This window comes from Akebia trifoliata, chromosome 16 (genome assembly GCF_017979445.1).
Source record: "Akebia trifoliata isolate Shusen 1 chromosome 16, ASM1797944v1, whole genome shotgun sequence".
In the NCBI taxonomy this organism is placed as follows: domain Eukaryota; kingdom Viridiplantae; phylum Streptophyta; class Magnoliopsida; order Ranunculales; family Lardizabalaceae; genus Akebia; species Akebia trifoliata.
Window position 1 is genome coordinate 28128799 of NC_141390.1, and position 13917 is coordinate 28142715.

The window sequence follows — 13917 nt, forward strand, 5'->3', positions numbered from 1 at the left end:
GAGAGAGAGAGTTTTAATTCAATCAAATACTGACAATATCGTAGTACTCCAAACTACTAGATTGTACTAAAATCTGATAATGGTGACCCCGAGAGAGAAGGGAGGATCGAACAAGAATTTACAGTGGCTTCAAACTAAGAAGACGACAACAACAAGAACCAATAAGAATAAGATTTTACATTTAAAGTGGCTTCAAACCAAGAAGAGGAGTAAAACAACAAGAACACCAAGATTCAAGAAAGTTGCTAATTCATCATCATCTTCTCATATTCAAGAAGAGGAGAAAAAGAGGTTTTCTGATGTTCCGTTTGATACGGATTTTAATATTTTAGGTAATGTTAGGGAAGAGACTGAGTTGTTAATGAATGGCGTAAACGATTTCTTTGCGGATATACCTGATTTTGAAGATGATAAGTTGGGTCCAATCGAGATTGTTATGGATTATAGTAAACTTGGTGAAATTCCTGATTTCGAAAGTTTGTTCACCTTCCCAATAAGTGGTTTTAATTCAACCAAAAAAAGGGAAAAAACTGCTTTAAAATTGAAAGGGCATTGACGCAGTTTCGTATAGAGATAGTTTGGCCTTTTTTTTTTTTGTCTCTTGTAAGGTTGTAGGCGTCTGTTATCAATGAGAAAGTGTATGTACGTCCGTTTTATTGTTTTTATTTTTAATGTTTAAAGGATTGTTTGGAATGGTTAATGGAAAAATTACGAAGTTTTGAGATTATAGAAAGTTTTACGGAGCTAAAATTTCACCATCAGATGCGCTGTACAAATAAAATAGTTATGTTTGTTTATGACAACGATAATGGATCACTTTGCTGGATAATGGGAAGTTTTTGGGTTTTGGAAAGGAATGGCAAAACATGGATAAATTTTAAAATATAAATAATTTTTTTTTAAGAATAAAAAAAATGCAATGCATATACTAAATGATAAAATAACACAAAAATACATATATATATATATATATATATATATATATAGAACAGCGTTCCTAAGACTCATATTGGGACTCACATTGCGACACACCGTTTTGTCTTATATGGGAAAAAATATTTGGAATGGGCTGATTTTTTGTGAGGATGATCTTTATGGTGAGGAGATCATCCTTGCCAAAAATCAGCTCATTATGAAACTTCTAGACCGTCCAATTTTTGTTGAAAAATTATAGACCGTCCAATTTTTGTAAATCAATTTTGATGGGGTTAGAAGTTTTGGAATGGGATGATTTTTTTCCAGGATGATCCCCTCATCACAGAGATCATCCTCACAAAAAATCAGCTCATTCCAAACATTTTTTCCCATATAAGACAAAACGGTGTGTCGCAATGTGAGTCTCAATATGAGTCTTAGGAACGTGACCCATATATATATATATATATATATATGGGTAGCGATCCATGGCCAACAGTTTGGCAAACATTTTGGCAAACACATTTTTCAAAACATGGGTTAGAGGTCTTGGAATGGGCTGATTTTTGGTGAGGATGATCTCTACGGTGAGGAGATCATCCTCACCAAAAATCAGCTCATTCCAAAACTTCTAACCTCATCAAAAATGGTTTACAAAAAATGGACGGTTCACGATTTTTCAACTTGTAAAATGGGGCTAGAAGTTTTGGAATGAGCTGATTTTTGGTGAGGATGATCTCCTCACCGTAGAGATCATCCTCACCAAAAATCAGCCCATTCCAAGACCTCTAACCCATGTTTTGAAAAAGTGTTTGCCAAAATGTTTGCCAAACTGTTGGCCACGGATAGGGACCCTATATATATATAGGGAAGGGATCAGTAGACAAAATCTGAGACCAACATCCATACAAAATATCGTGCTCGTTGGATCACGATAGATTTAACGGCGCAGATCGAATTGAGATGCTAATAAATCACGTGTTATTTTTCTCACTTAAAAGTTTTATAAATTATAAACACCTCCCCGAACAAAGACTAAATTCAGATTTCTCTTTCTCTTCTCTCTTTTCCTTGTTTTACATTCTCTAACTCAAAATCTAACTCTAAACTCAGATCAGATTTTTCTCAATCCGATCTGCGCTCTTCTCCTCGTCTCCTCGTTTTACCTCCATCTTCATTGTTGTCTTCTCCCATCCCAAGCGACGATTTTAAGTGAACAAAACCCCCTTATTCAGTTCATCTTCTTCTTCTCGGGTAAATGGTAGAATGTAGAAATCGATAGAAATTAGTGAGATTCGAACTCATTTTGATTTGAATCGAAAAAAATGATGGCAATCGAAGCTAAAGGCATGTCCTTTTAGAGGAGGTGATCTCTGATTTTGATCTAGAATGGCGCGGACTGCAGAGCTGTGGGTGATCGAGGGGTTAGAGTAATTAATTTGCATTTTTCTTTTTGATTATGATTGATCGGCACACTAATTCGGCTTGCTAGGCAGACTGATTTATGCAGGAAATCAGCTCACCAAGAGGTCCATCAAATACCTAGATTTCGATTTCTGATTTTGTTTCTTTTCTAAAGTTGTTTTTTTTCCTCACATTTTTTGAAAAATTGGACTGTAGATGGCTCTCATTGCTCGAATTTGTGGGGGGAAATTCTTGAGCATGGACACGTGGCTCGATCAGGGGCCAAGATTAATGATTTGAGGTCGTGGCTCGGTCTGTTAATCCCGACGAATGCCTGTATTCGAAGCTCGGAGCTGTGACATCAGCTCGTAGGTCGGTATGACAGGTCTGACAGATAAGCCTGCAATGCCAGTTCTAACCACCCACGTCATGTCAGACCAAACCTGGCTTTCTCAGAAGCGATAAGGCAGTTGCAACAACTCCTGCAGCTGACATGTCAGAGAGTAGGTTAACTACCCCAGGTCACCTCAAGGGATGACACGGAAAACGATCAGGTTGAACGCCTATATAAGGGAGAAAACTACGAGTAAAAAAGGTTCGAATTCTCCTTCTCAAAAGCACATTACACTGATCAATTTGGCTAACTTGATCGTCGGAGTGGGCTGTTTTGCAGGTCCCCCCGAGCTTAAAGAGAAGGAAAGTGTAGTGCCATTTCGTGCATCTACAATTTGGCGCCGTCCGTGGGAAACTTACAAGGAGAAAAACGACCAATATGGGAAGAGCTAGGGGCGAAAATCGTGGAGAGCCATCAAATCCACTACCAGCAGACTCGCCCCCAAATGCGCCGGATCCAATGCTAGCAATGTACAACTTACTCACAGAGATGAGGGAGGAAATGCGCAGGGGGTTGGAGAAACAAAATGATGAGATAGTGAAAATCAGAAAGGAAAACGAAGAGCTCAGGCAAAGGTTAGGCGAGCGTGCGGAGACCGAGGAGGGCCCAGGGGCAGAGCAGAGCAGCGACCATCCTGTTCGAACGGCAAGAACGGAGGTAGATTGGACTGAAGATTCAGCAGCAGTAAAAACGCCGCAGGGAAGCTCCGAAGTTAAAGAAACCATGACGAGGAAGGAAGTGGAGGAGATGCTCAAAAGGAGGGATGAGGAGCTCGCGCGAGGAAAGGATCCCGCGCAAAAGGTACGGAACGCGATTCGGGAACTCAAGGGGACACCATTCTCGCAGGCGATAATGAAGTCAGAACCACCCAGGTCGTTCCACATGCCAAAGTTTGAAACTTACGATGGGACGCGAGATCCCATGGACCATATACTGCACTACAGAAGTCAAATGGTGCTGTACCAAAATGATGATCCGTTGCTCTGCAAGCTGTTTCCGTCAACCTTGAGGCTCGGGGCCATGATGTGGTTCCAGGCCTTACCAGCCGGGTCCATCACGAACTTTTCCGAGCTGGAAGAAGCGTTCGTTGGGCAGTTCGTGCACCTGCGAAGGAAGAAGGTCGGAGTTAACACTCTATTTAACCTTCGACAGGAGCCCGGGGAGAGTATTAGGTCGTTCGTAACCCGTTTTCGAACGAGAGCCCTGGACGTAGAGGGCATGGACGAGGCCACAGCATGCGCGGCGTGCATCGCTGCGGTGATCCCGGGAACACGGTTGCATGAGTCCTTGATCAAGTCTGATCCTACTCGTCTAGAGGATTTGTATGCGAAGGTGGAAAAATACATCCTGGTGGAAGAATCTGTGAAGGGCAGAAGAAGAAGCACCCAGACAGTGGCTAACAGCGAAGGAGGAGTGGACGCTTCAAAGGTACCGACCCACCCCGGAGTGGAAGGAAGTAAGAAAAGGCGGAGAGATTCGAACGAGCAGTCGTGGTGGAAAAGAGGCCGGGTGTATACCCCGCTCAACGAAAAACTATCCGTGATACTGAGGCGCATAAGGGGGGAGCCCGACTTCGTTCAGCCGCCACGGGGGTATAAGGGGAAACCCGGAAAACCATTCTGCGAGTATCATGAGGCTGAGGATCACCCTACTGAGGACTGCTACAGGCTGCGCCATATCATCCAGGATATGATCGACGCTGGGAAGCTCAAAGGTTATGTTTCCACGGGAGGAAGGAGAAGTGGGGAAACTACCGAGAGAGCTGAGCGAAAGCCCGAGCAAAGAAGGCCGGCTAAAGGAGGGCGTCGAGAGACGGAAGAGCGCAGGATAATTCATACCATCACAGGATTATTAGGGGCCGAAGTGCCGTCTAGGCGTGACATTCGGGAGAAGGTAAAAAAGATCCGACATATGGTCGGGGTTAACAGTGTGGCGTCAGGAGTACGGGTGGTTGGAACGACAAACCACGGAGCAGATCCCCGGGCAATCGTTTTCACAGAGAGTGACCTAAGGGGGACGGCAGGGCCCCACCAGGACGCGTTAGTAATCGCGCTTCCAGTGGGAAACGTCGAGCTCCGAAGAATACTCGTGGATTCGGGGAGCGCGGTGGACATTCTCTTCCTGAGCGCGGCTAAGAGAATGGGGGTTTCAGAAAGTTTGGAGCCAACGCCGACCCTCGTCTATGGGTTCAACGGCGCCGCCAGCAGCTCGGTAGGAGAAATCACGCTCCCGATCTCAGCAGGGTCTAAAGTGGTAATGACAAGATTTGTGGTAATAGATGCAGACTCGGCTTATAACGCGATCTTGGGCCGGAGATGGATACACGAGATGAAAGCAGTCCCGTCGACCTATCATCAAGTCATCCGTTTCCCAGGTAAGGAAGGAATAATGGAAATCAGGGGAGATCAGGAGATGGCGCAGAGGTGTTTTCACTTGGCTTTGAAGCAGGACCGAGGCTCTGAGGCCGTCCCACCGAAGAAGAGAAAGGTAAATCCAACTGTTAATGAATCTTCGTAGCAATTACAGAAGCAGCCGCTGCCCGAGCAGCGAGTAACAGTTGAGGAAGTCGAAGCCGTGGATCTCGGGGGCGATGGAGGACAGATAGTTAGTGTTGGTACCGCGATGTTGGAGGAGGAGAGGGCAGCAATACTCCAACTTCTGAGGGCAAACAAGGATGTATTCGCATGGTCATTGGAGGACATGCCTGGGATAGACCCGTCGGTGGCATGCCATCGACTAAATGTTGATGAAAGTTTCCGACCTATTAGGCAGAAGCCACGGAGGCTGTCGCCGCGCCTCAGGCAGGGGGTGAATGAGGAAATCGAAAAGCTTTTAAAGGCCGGGTTTATCAGGGAGGTAGAGTACCCGGAATGGATAGCAAACATAGTAGCAGTACCGAAGAAGGATGGAAGGGTGAGAGTGTGCATCGACTTCACGAACCTGAATAAGGCATGCCCAAAGGATAGCTTCCCGCTACCAAGGATTGATAGGTTGGTCGACGCCACGGCTGGACATGAGAGAATGTCGTTTATGGACGGATATTCGGGGTATAACCAGATCCCCTTAGCAGTGGAAGACCAGGAACGGACATCGTTCATCACCGAGCAAGGGCTGTTCTGTTTTAAAGTTATGCCGTTCGGTCTGAGAAATGCTGGGGCAACCTACCAGAGACTTGTGACTAAAATGTTCGAAGGATTGATCGGGAAGACTGTGGAGGTGTATATCGACGATCTGTTGGTAAAAAGCAAGAGAGCGGGAGACCATCTGGCAGACCTCAAGCAAACATTTGATCGGCTGAGGAGTTTCAAAATGAAGTTGAATCCGAAGAAGTGTGTCTTCGCCGTTTCCTCTGGGAAATTCCTCGGGCACATTATCACCAGGAGAGGTATCGAGGCAAACCCAGACCAGATCCGGGCATTAGTAGAAATGCCGAGCCCCGTTAATCAAAAGCAGGTGCAGAAGTTGGCGGGGAGAATAGCTGCGCTAAACAGGTTTATCTCCAGGGTGTCCGATCGATGCCGCCCGCTCTTCATGTTATTACAGAAGGAGAAGAATTTTGCATGGAGTACGGAGTGCGAGGTAGCCTTTAGCGACCTAAAAAGGTATTTGGGGCAGCCACCGATCCTTAGCTCTCCGGAAGATGGAGAGGAGCTGGGGATTTATCTGGCGACCAGTCCATCATCGGTAAGCTCCGTTCTCTTTAAAGTTGAAATGGGACGGGAATATCCTATTTATTATGTCAGCAAGACATTGGGCATATCGGAGGTTAAGTACACCAGGACGGAGAAGATGGGATTGTCACTCGTTTACTCGGCGCACAAACTCAGGCCTTACTTCCTTTCCCACCGCATCCGAGTTGTGACGGACACCCCGCTGAAAGAGATGATGCAGAGATCCGAAAAGTCAAGGAGGATGGCGAGGTGGGCTGTAATCCTCGGAGAGTACGACTTACAGTTCGAATCCCGGACAGCGATAAAAGGGCAGGTGTTGGCAGATTTCCTTGCGGACTTCCCGGTAGAGGATCCGAACTGGGTAGAGTTGGAGAACGAGGATGAAGGGACGGAAGAAGTAGAGCTGTGGGACAAGCAGGCAGGATGGAGAATTTTTGTCGATGGGTCGTCAAACTACTCGGGCTCGGGGGTTGGGATAGTAATTGTAACACCGAGCAACGATAGACTGGAAAAAGTAATTAAACTTGGGTACGGGGCATCAAATAACGAAGCAGAGTACGAGGCAGTCATCCACGGGCTAAGAATGGCGAGCGAATTGAAAATCGGCCGGGTAAAATTATGCACCGACTCTCAACTTATAGCCAATCAATGCAACGGGAAATTTGAAGCAAAGGATGAACGCATGGCGAGATACCTGATCTCAGTTAAACGAGAAATTGAGAAGTTCGACCAAGTGGAAATATGCCAGATTCCCAGGGATGAGAACAGGCATGCGGATTCGTTGGCTTACATTGCCTCAATGCTAGGGGAGACGGAGGGACGGTCTTTACCTGTGGAGTACCTGCCTAAAGCAAGTATCGAATATGTGGAAAGGGAGTGCTCGCAGGTCGATAGAACGTCGGGGTGGATAGAAGAATTTACTCAGTATCTGCGTTCAAAGGTGCTGCCAGAAGACAGAGGGGAGGCCAGAAAGTTACTTCGGCAGGTCAGCAAGTACACTCTCGTTGGGGAGGAGTTGTATAGAATGTCCTTCGGGGGGCCACTTCTTAAGTGCCTTACTAAGGAAGAGTCCGAGCTCATAATGGCGGAAATCCACGAGGGAATCTGTGGCAATCATTCGGGAGGACGGTCGCTCGCCAATAAGGTTATCACCCAGGGCTACTTCTGGCCAAGGATGCAGGAAGACTGTAAGAGGTATGTGAGGACCTGTGGTCAATGCCAAAAACATGCCCCCATGCATCTGCAGCCAGCCAGTGAACTCCACCCTATGAAATCACCCTGGCCGTTCTCGATATGGGGAATGGACATCGTGGGACCTCTGCCTCGGGGAAAGGGGGGCAAGCTATTTATCCTGGTGGCCACGGACTATTTTACTAAATGGGTGGAAGCTGTTCCCCTTACACGGATCCGGGAGGAAGAAGTTATCAAATTCACGTGGGAGCACATCATAACGCGGTTCGGGATCCCTTATGCACTGATCTCGGACAATGGGACTCAGTTCAAGGGCAACCGCGTACAATCGTACTTCAAGGAATACGGGATCCGTTCTCTGCAATCATCGCCAAGATATCCACAGGGAAACGGCCAAGCTGAAGCATCAAACAAGACAATCCTCGCAAACTTGAAAAAGAAGCTGGAGGAACACAAGGGAAGGTGGGTAGACGAGCTACATAGTGTCTTATGGGCATACCGGACCACGGCAAGAAGGGCGACAGGTTTCGCTCCGTTCGCACTAGCCTATGGAACAGAAGCTGTCATTCCTACCGAGATACAGATTCCTACAACAAGGACGCTGGTGGCCGAGACAGAATTCAACGACGAAATGGTGGCTCGGAATTTGGACTGGTTGGATGAGACGCGGGAAAGGGTCGTAGAGAGGTTGGCGCGGTACCAACAGGTGTTGAAGAGATCTTATGACCGGAAGGTACGTTACAGGGAGTTCAAAATCGGGGATATGGTGTTACGAAAGGTATTTCCTAATACCAAGGAAATTAATAGTGGGAAGCTCGGCTGCAACTGGGAAGGACCGTATATTGTGCGAAAAATCGGGGAAAATGGCGCTTACTACTTGGAGACTCCGACCGGTGATGAAATTCAATCACCATGGAATGTATTCAATTTAAAGAAATACTATCAATAAAGTCATCTTTGTGCAACAGCCCTGCGGTCTAAGGAAAAGCCTCGGCCCCTCCATAGGAGCCGAGCCCAACCGAGGGGTTGGTCTGGAGGAAAAGCCTTGGTCCCACCACGGGGACCAAGCCCAACTGGGGAGTTGGTCTAAGGAAAAGCCTCGGCCCCTCCATAGGAGCCGAGCCCAACCGAGGGGTTGGTCTGGAGGAAAAGCCTTGGTCCCACCACGGGGACCAAGCCCAACTGGGGAGTTGGTCTAAGGAAAAGCCTCGGCCCCTCCATAGGAGCCGAGCCCAACCGAGGGGTTGGTCTGGAGGAAAAGCCTTGGTCCCACCACGGGGACCAAGCCCAACTGGGGAGTTGGTCTAAGGAAAAGCCTCGGCCCCTCCATAGGAGCCGAGCCCAACTGAGGAGTTGGTTCGGAGGAAAGCCTTGGTCCCACCACGGGGACCAAGCCCAACTGGGGAGTTGGTCTAAGGAAAAGCCTCGGCCCCTCCATAGGAGCCGAGCCCAACTGAGGAGTTGGTTCGGAGGAAAGCCTTGGTCCCACCACGGGGACCAAGCCCAACTGGGGAGTTGGTCTAAGGAAAAGCCTCGGCCCCTCCATAGGAGCCGAGCCCAACTGAGGAGTTGGTTCGGAGGAAAGCCTTGGTCCCACCACGGGGACCAAGCCCAACTGGGGAGTTGGTCTAAGGAAAAGCCTCGGCCCCTCCATAGGAGCCGAGCCCAACTGAGGAGTTGGTTCGGAGGAAAGCCTTGGTCCCACCACGGGGACCAAGCCCAACTGGGGAGTCGGTTTGAAGGAAAGGCTTTAGCTCCTATACGGAAGCCAAGATAAACTATGGACTCTAGTTCGGAATCGGAGTTTCGGTCCTTTGCTAGCATTAAATCCATGGAAAAATCCTATGATCGAACCTAAGGAGCTAGGTATAGGTAATTATTTCGCTTGTCTCCTAAGCAATAGACCTCAATATGATAAACAAAAAAAAGAGAAGAATGCAGAACAGCGAAGGACACAAAGATTTCAGAAAGATATCTATTCATATACATTTCCATGTGAATTACATAAAAAGTTACAAAATTGTGCTACAAGAAAAGAAGGGGAGAAAAATTAGACATCCGCGGCAGGCGTAGCTTCGGCTTCATCGGGAGCTTGGATGTCCCCTGGTGCAGCTGGGGCTTCAGGAATTGGCTCGGGAGCAGCAGTTGGTATGGCTTCCGGGGTCACCTCCGGCCTCTTTACAGCGGCCTCGGCTTTCCTTAGCTTCGCCTTCAGCTTATTATAAGCCGTCTCCCAGGCCTCCTCCGAAGAATCCAGCTGGGCTTGGAGGGAGTTGAGCTGATCTTGGAGTGCTCTCTCCTGCTCTACCTCCTTCGCCCTCACCAGTTCTTCTAGGGAAGAAATCTTCCCCTCCGCCAGAGCGAGCTTGTCTTTATTCTGCTCCAACTCGGATAGTGCGCTATCCAAGCTTGATTGGAGTTTCTGGGAATTGGCCGCAGCCGCATCCTTTTCAGCCTGTAGCTGAACGAGGCGACCTTCCGTGGACCTAAGGCTGTCCACGGAAGCGTCGCGGGATTCCACGAGCTTGGCCACGGCGTGTTGCACCTGGTGAGGAGAAGAAAGGAGTTTAGATGGATGGACAAACTGGAAATAGGATTCGAACCAAGGAAAATAAAAGGCTAGGATAAAAGCTCACCACCGCCAAAGCTCGGAACGCTTCGTTTGAGAATTTTGCCGAATCACCGGCAAAACTCTTGCGGACTTTCTCCACGTCCCGCGGTAGCGCGGAAGCATCGAAGACTGCCCTTGCTATGGCCGGGTCGGACAAGACCGAGTCTTTGTCCGACACCGGCCTGCCCCTGACCGAGGGCTGAACTACCCAGGGGGTAGGAGGCACGGCCCCCCTCTGCACCGATCCAGCCGAGGACGCCTGCGATGGCTCGGCTGGATGGCAGGTCTCCTCTTGAACCTGAGGAGGGGGCAGTTGGAGCACCGGAACTGGAGGACGGGGCCCCCTCCTCAACCTCTTTAGAAGAGGTTGATGGTCTTCCTCTTCTTCCTCCTCGGGATCGGCATGTCTTGCCCCGGGAGTTGCAGTTGGTATTGCTGGGGGAGCCACAGCAACTTCCTCCTCCTCGGAGTCGGAGGCTAGGACTGGTGGGGGACGCTTGGATTGCAGTGCCATCTCTGCTGGGCGGATTGACGGAGGTAGAAAGGCCGTAACTTGATTGTACAAGTCGGGGTTGGAGAAGAGGTGGGTGATCACCACGGAGTCTCCCGGAAACTTGTCTTTGGCCGGGCCTGCATAGGTCGGACGACGCATAGTTAGTCTCTAGGCAAGATAATAAAAGAGAACAAGAGGAGAAACTTTTAGTAGTACTCACCATGGGTGTTGAAGAAGGAATAGGCCAAGGAGGGAAGCTCGTCATCTTGGGCGTACTCCCACTGACCAGACAACTGAATAGGGAACAAAAACCACTCCTTGTCCGAGTCAGGTAACTCGACCAAGGAAGGCTTCCCTCTCCTCTTCGATAGATAGAAGAAGCCCGGCCTATTCGGGCACTTCTTCAGAACGAACTGGGCCCTGATGTCCCAGAGCCCTAGCTGGAGGCCGTCCTCCAGCCTATTGTTCATATGCTCGAAGGCATTAATAAGTCGGAAGAAATTTCCGCTCATCTGCCCAGGTGCCCTCCGGTAAAAATTAAGAACCTCCCGAGTCAGCCTACTCAAAGGGACTCGGAGGCCCGCTCTAAATTGCCCCCAGTATACCACCGTGGTACCTGGAGGGCCTTCCCTAAGCTGCGTGGCCTCGTCCACATAGGACAGGCCCACACTAGCAGGGACACCAAAGGTGCCCCTAACCACCTCCAATGGAGGGCAGGCAGGGGAATAAGATTTCCCCTTGGCCATGAGGATGAGATGACAGAGGAGTGAAAGAAAAACTAGAGGAGAGGGGTGGCCTTGACTCTGTTACCTTTTCTTCAATCTCCTCTTCGAAGGGAGCTGGTTACAGAGTAGCTGGTGACTGGATGGCGCGGCGAAGGCGCGGCGGAGGCACTGGAAAAGGTAGGAGGCGCGCGAGAGGGCAAATGGGCAGCGTAACAGCAAGGAAAGCAAAAGTGAAAATGAGAATGAGAAATGGATGGGATATTTATAGGCAAGGAGGCCTCGAGATGCGCGCTTAGGATCAACGGACAGGGTTTTCCCAGGTCAATAATGAGGCATTAAATGCTGAGAAACCCAATACGACCGTTCGCCCCATTGCACGCTAATCGAGCCATTCCCCGGGCGCCACGTGTACACCACGCAATAATTGCGCCGTTTAAACCAACAGACAGGGCGCGAACTGCGATAAGAGCCCAACCGACCGCCGCCCTCGAGAAGTGAGAACGATCTCTTTATTCGCCATGAAGATGTCATTAATCTTAGCTGAGACCCAATGAGAAGCATCCACGTGTCATTTTTTGTTATTAATATTCCCGAGTACCCGATCATTCTGACCGAGCCCTCGGGAGGGGGTATTGTGGGGGGAAATTCTTGAGCATGGACACGTGGCTCGATCAGGGGCCAAGATTAATGATTTGAGGTCGTGGCTCGGTCTGTTAATCCCGACGAATGCCTGTATTCGAAGCTCGGAGCTGTGACATCAGCTCGTAGGTCGGTATGACAGGTCTGACAGATAAGCCTGCAATGCCAGTTCTAACCACCCACGTCATGTCAGACCAAACCTGGCTTTCTCAGAAGCGATAAGGCAGTTGCAACAACTCCTGCAGCTGACATGTCAGAGAGTAGGTTAACTACCCCAGGTCACCTCAAGGGATGACACGGAAAACGATCAGGTTGAACGCCTATATAAGGGAGAAAACTACGAGTAAAAAAGGTTCGAATTCTCCTTCTCAAAAGCACATTACACTGATCAATTTGGCTAACTTGATCGTCGGAGTGGGCTGTTTTGCAGGTCCCCCCGAGCTTAAAGAGAAGGAAAGTGTAGTGCCATTTCGTGCATCTACAGAATTCAACACCCTTACATTGTAGAATTCAAAGAAGCATGGTTGGAGAAGGTGAGAAGGTTTCTTAAAATCATCAAAAATAAAGCTGTTCTTTCATATCTATCATTTTGTTCCTGAATTAGAGATCGTAAAATTCATAATATAGGGTTGCTATGTTTGCATTGTCATGGGATATTGCGAAACATTTTCTGTTTGTTGTACGTTCATAAATGCATCCATAAAGAATTTTTTGAGGAATTTTATCGAGACATTAGTTCAAAAAAAATGTTAAGTACTTATAATACTTCATCGTTTTTGGAGTTAACTAGTTTTGTATGAATTAGCAAATCTCCACCAATTCTCATGTTTTTATTTTACTTCCAACACATAGATGTTATTGCAAGTCTTCTAAGTGGAAGATTAGTTTGACAACAGATGGGTCCAGCAATGCTAAATGCAGTACAAAGTCAAGTAATAGCACAACATCTAGAATCAAATTATGAATATTGAAAGCTGAAACACCGAAGATCATGTATCACAATTTACTTAAAAGTTTAAAATTTCAATGTTTGTTATCAGATGAGTGCCATTGAAATAAGTTTTGAAGATGTTTCGAGTATATTTGAGATTGGTGAGGCCAAGGGGTTGTCAGGAGATTTAGTTGAGAAGATCCCAAAGATTAAAATCACAACCAAGAATAATGTGGATGCCTTGGGGGAGAAAATATCGTGTTCGGTGTGCCTTCAGGTTCAGCTTTAATTCTTAATCGACTTCTCTTATCTATACAAATATGAAGAACCTCATACATTTGGGTCTCTAATATTTTCTTTTTCAGGATTTTCAAGTGGGAGAGATGGTTCGAAGCTTCCCTCACTGTCACTACTAGTTTCATCTACCTTGCATCGATACATGGCTCCTTAAGCAAGGTTTTTGCCCACTGTGCAGGAGGAATTTGTAGTGTTCTTATTCTAAATTACAATATCAAGAGTTTTTTTTTTTTTTTCTACTAATATCTTGAGGTTCTTTTAATTGATTCAATTCTTAATTGTTGCCCAATACCTACCCTGGTTGTAACTAAATTTTTTAGGTGTAAGATGTCAACATTGATATGTAATGGGCTAGAAATTATGTATAAAATTGTTTAGAGTTGTTCCTTTTTTCTTTGTTTCTATGAGATTTTCAACTAGTTTATCTCCACATAGAGCATCCATTTCTCCTCATTAAGTTAGAAATTAACATTCTATGATCACTATGAAGAGTTAGAAAGACTAATTTAGATAGGTTTTCTACCATTTGATCATCTAGTCATCTTTAGGTTATAAGGTTGGTTCCGAGAAGAGAATGGATGCAAATGTTGACTTGGCTATCCATTTGTTTGATTGAATTTTCTATAGAGCCGTGGATCAAAGGTAA

General features: G+C 47.3%; 1 protein-coding gene and 1 pseudogene across 2 annotated transcripts; both read left to right on the forward strand.

Moving 5' to 3' along the window:
- Window positions 1–3091: 3091 nt before the first annotated feature.
- Window positions 3092–9852, forward strand: LOC147383246 (uncharacterized). Its single transcript, XM_086427289.1, has 3 exons — window positions 3092–5200; window positions 5246–8494; window positions 9688–9852. The coding sequence occupies exons 1-3, from the start codon at window positions 3092–3094 to the stop codon at window positions 9850–9852; spliced, it is 5523 nt and encodes a 1840-aa protein (XP_086283415.1).
- Window positions 9853–12582: 2730 nt separating this feature from the next.
- On the forward strand, window positions 12583–13514 carry LOC147383247 (NEP1-interacting protein 1-like; annotated as a pseudogene). The gene is made up of 2 exons (XR_015173564.1): window positions 12583–12975; window positions 13084–13514. The product of XR_015173564.1 is annotated as an NEP1-interacting protein 1-like (transcript).
- Window positions 13515–13917: the final 403 nt, after the last annotated feature.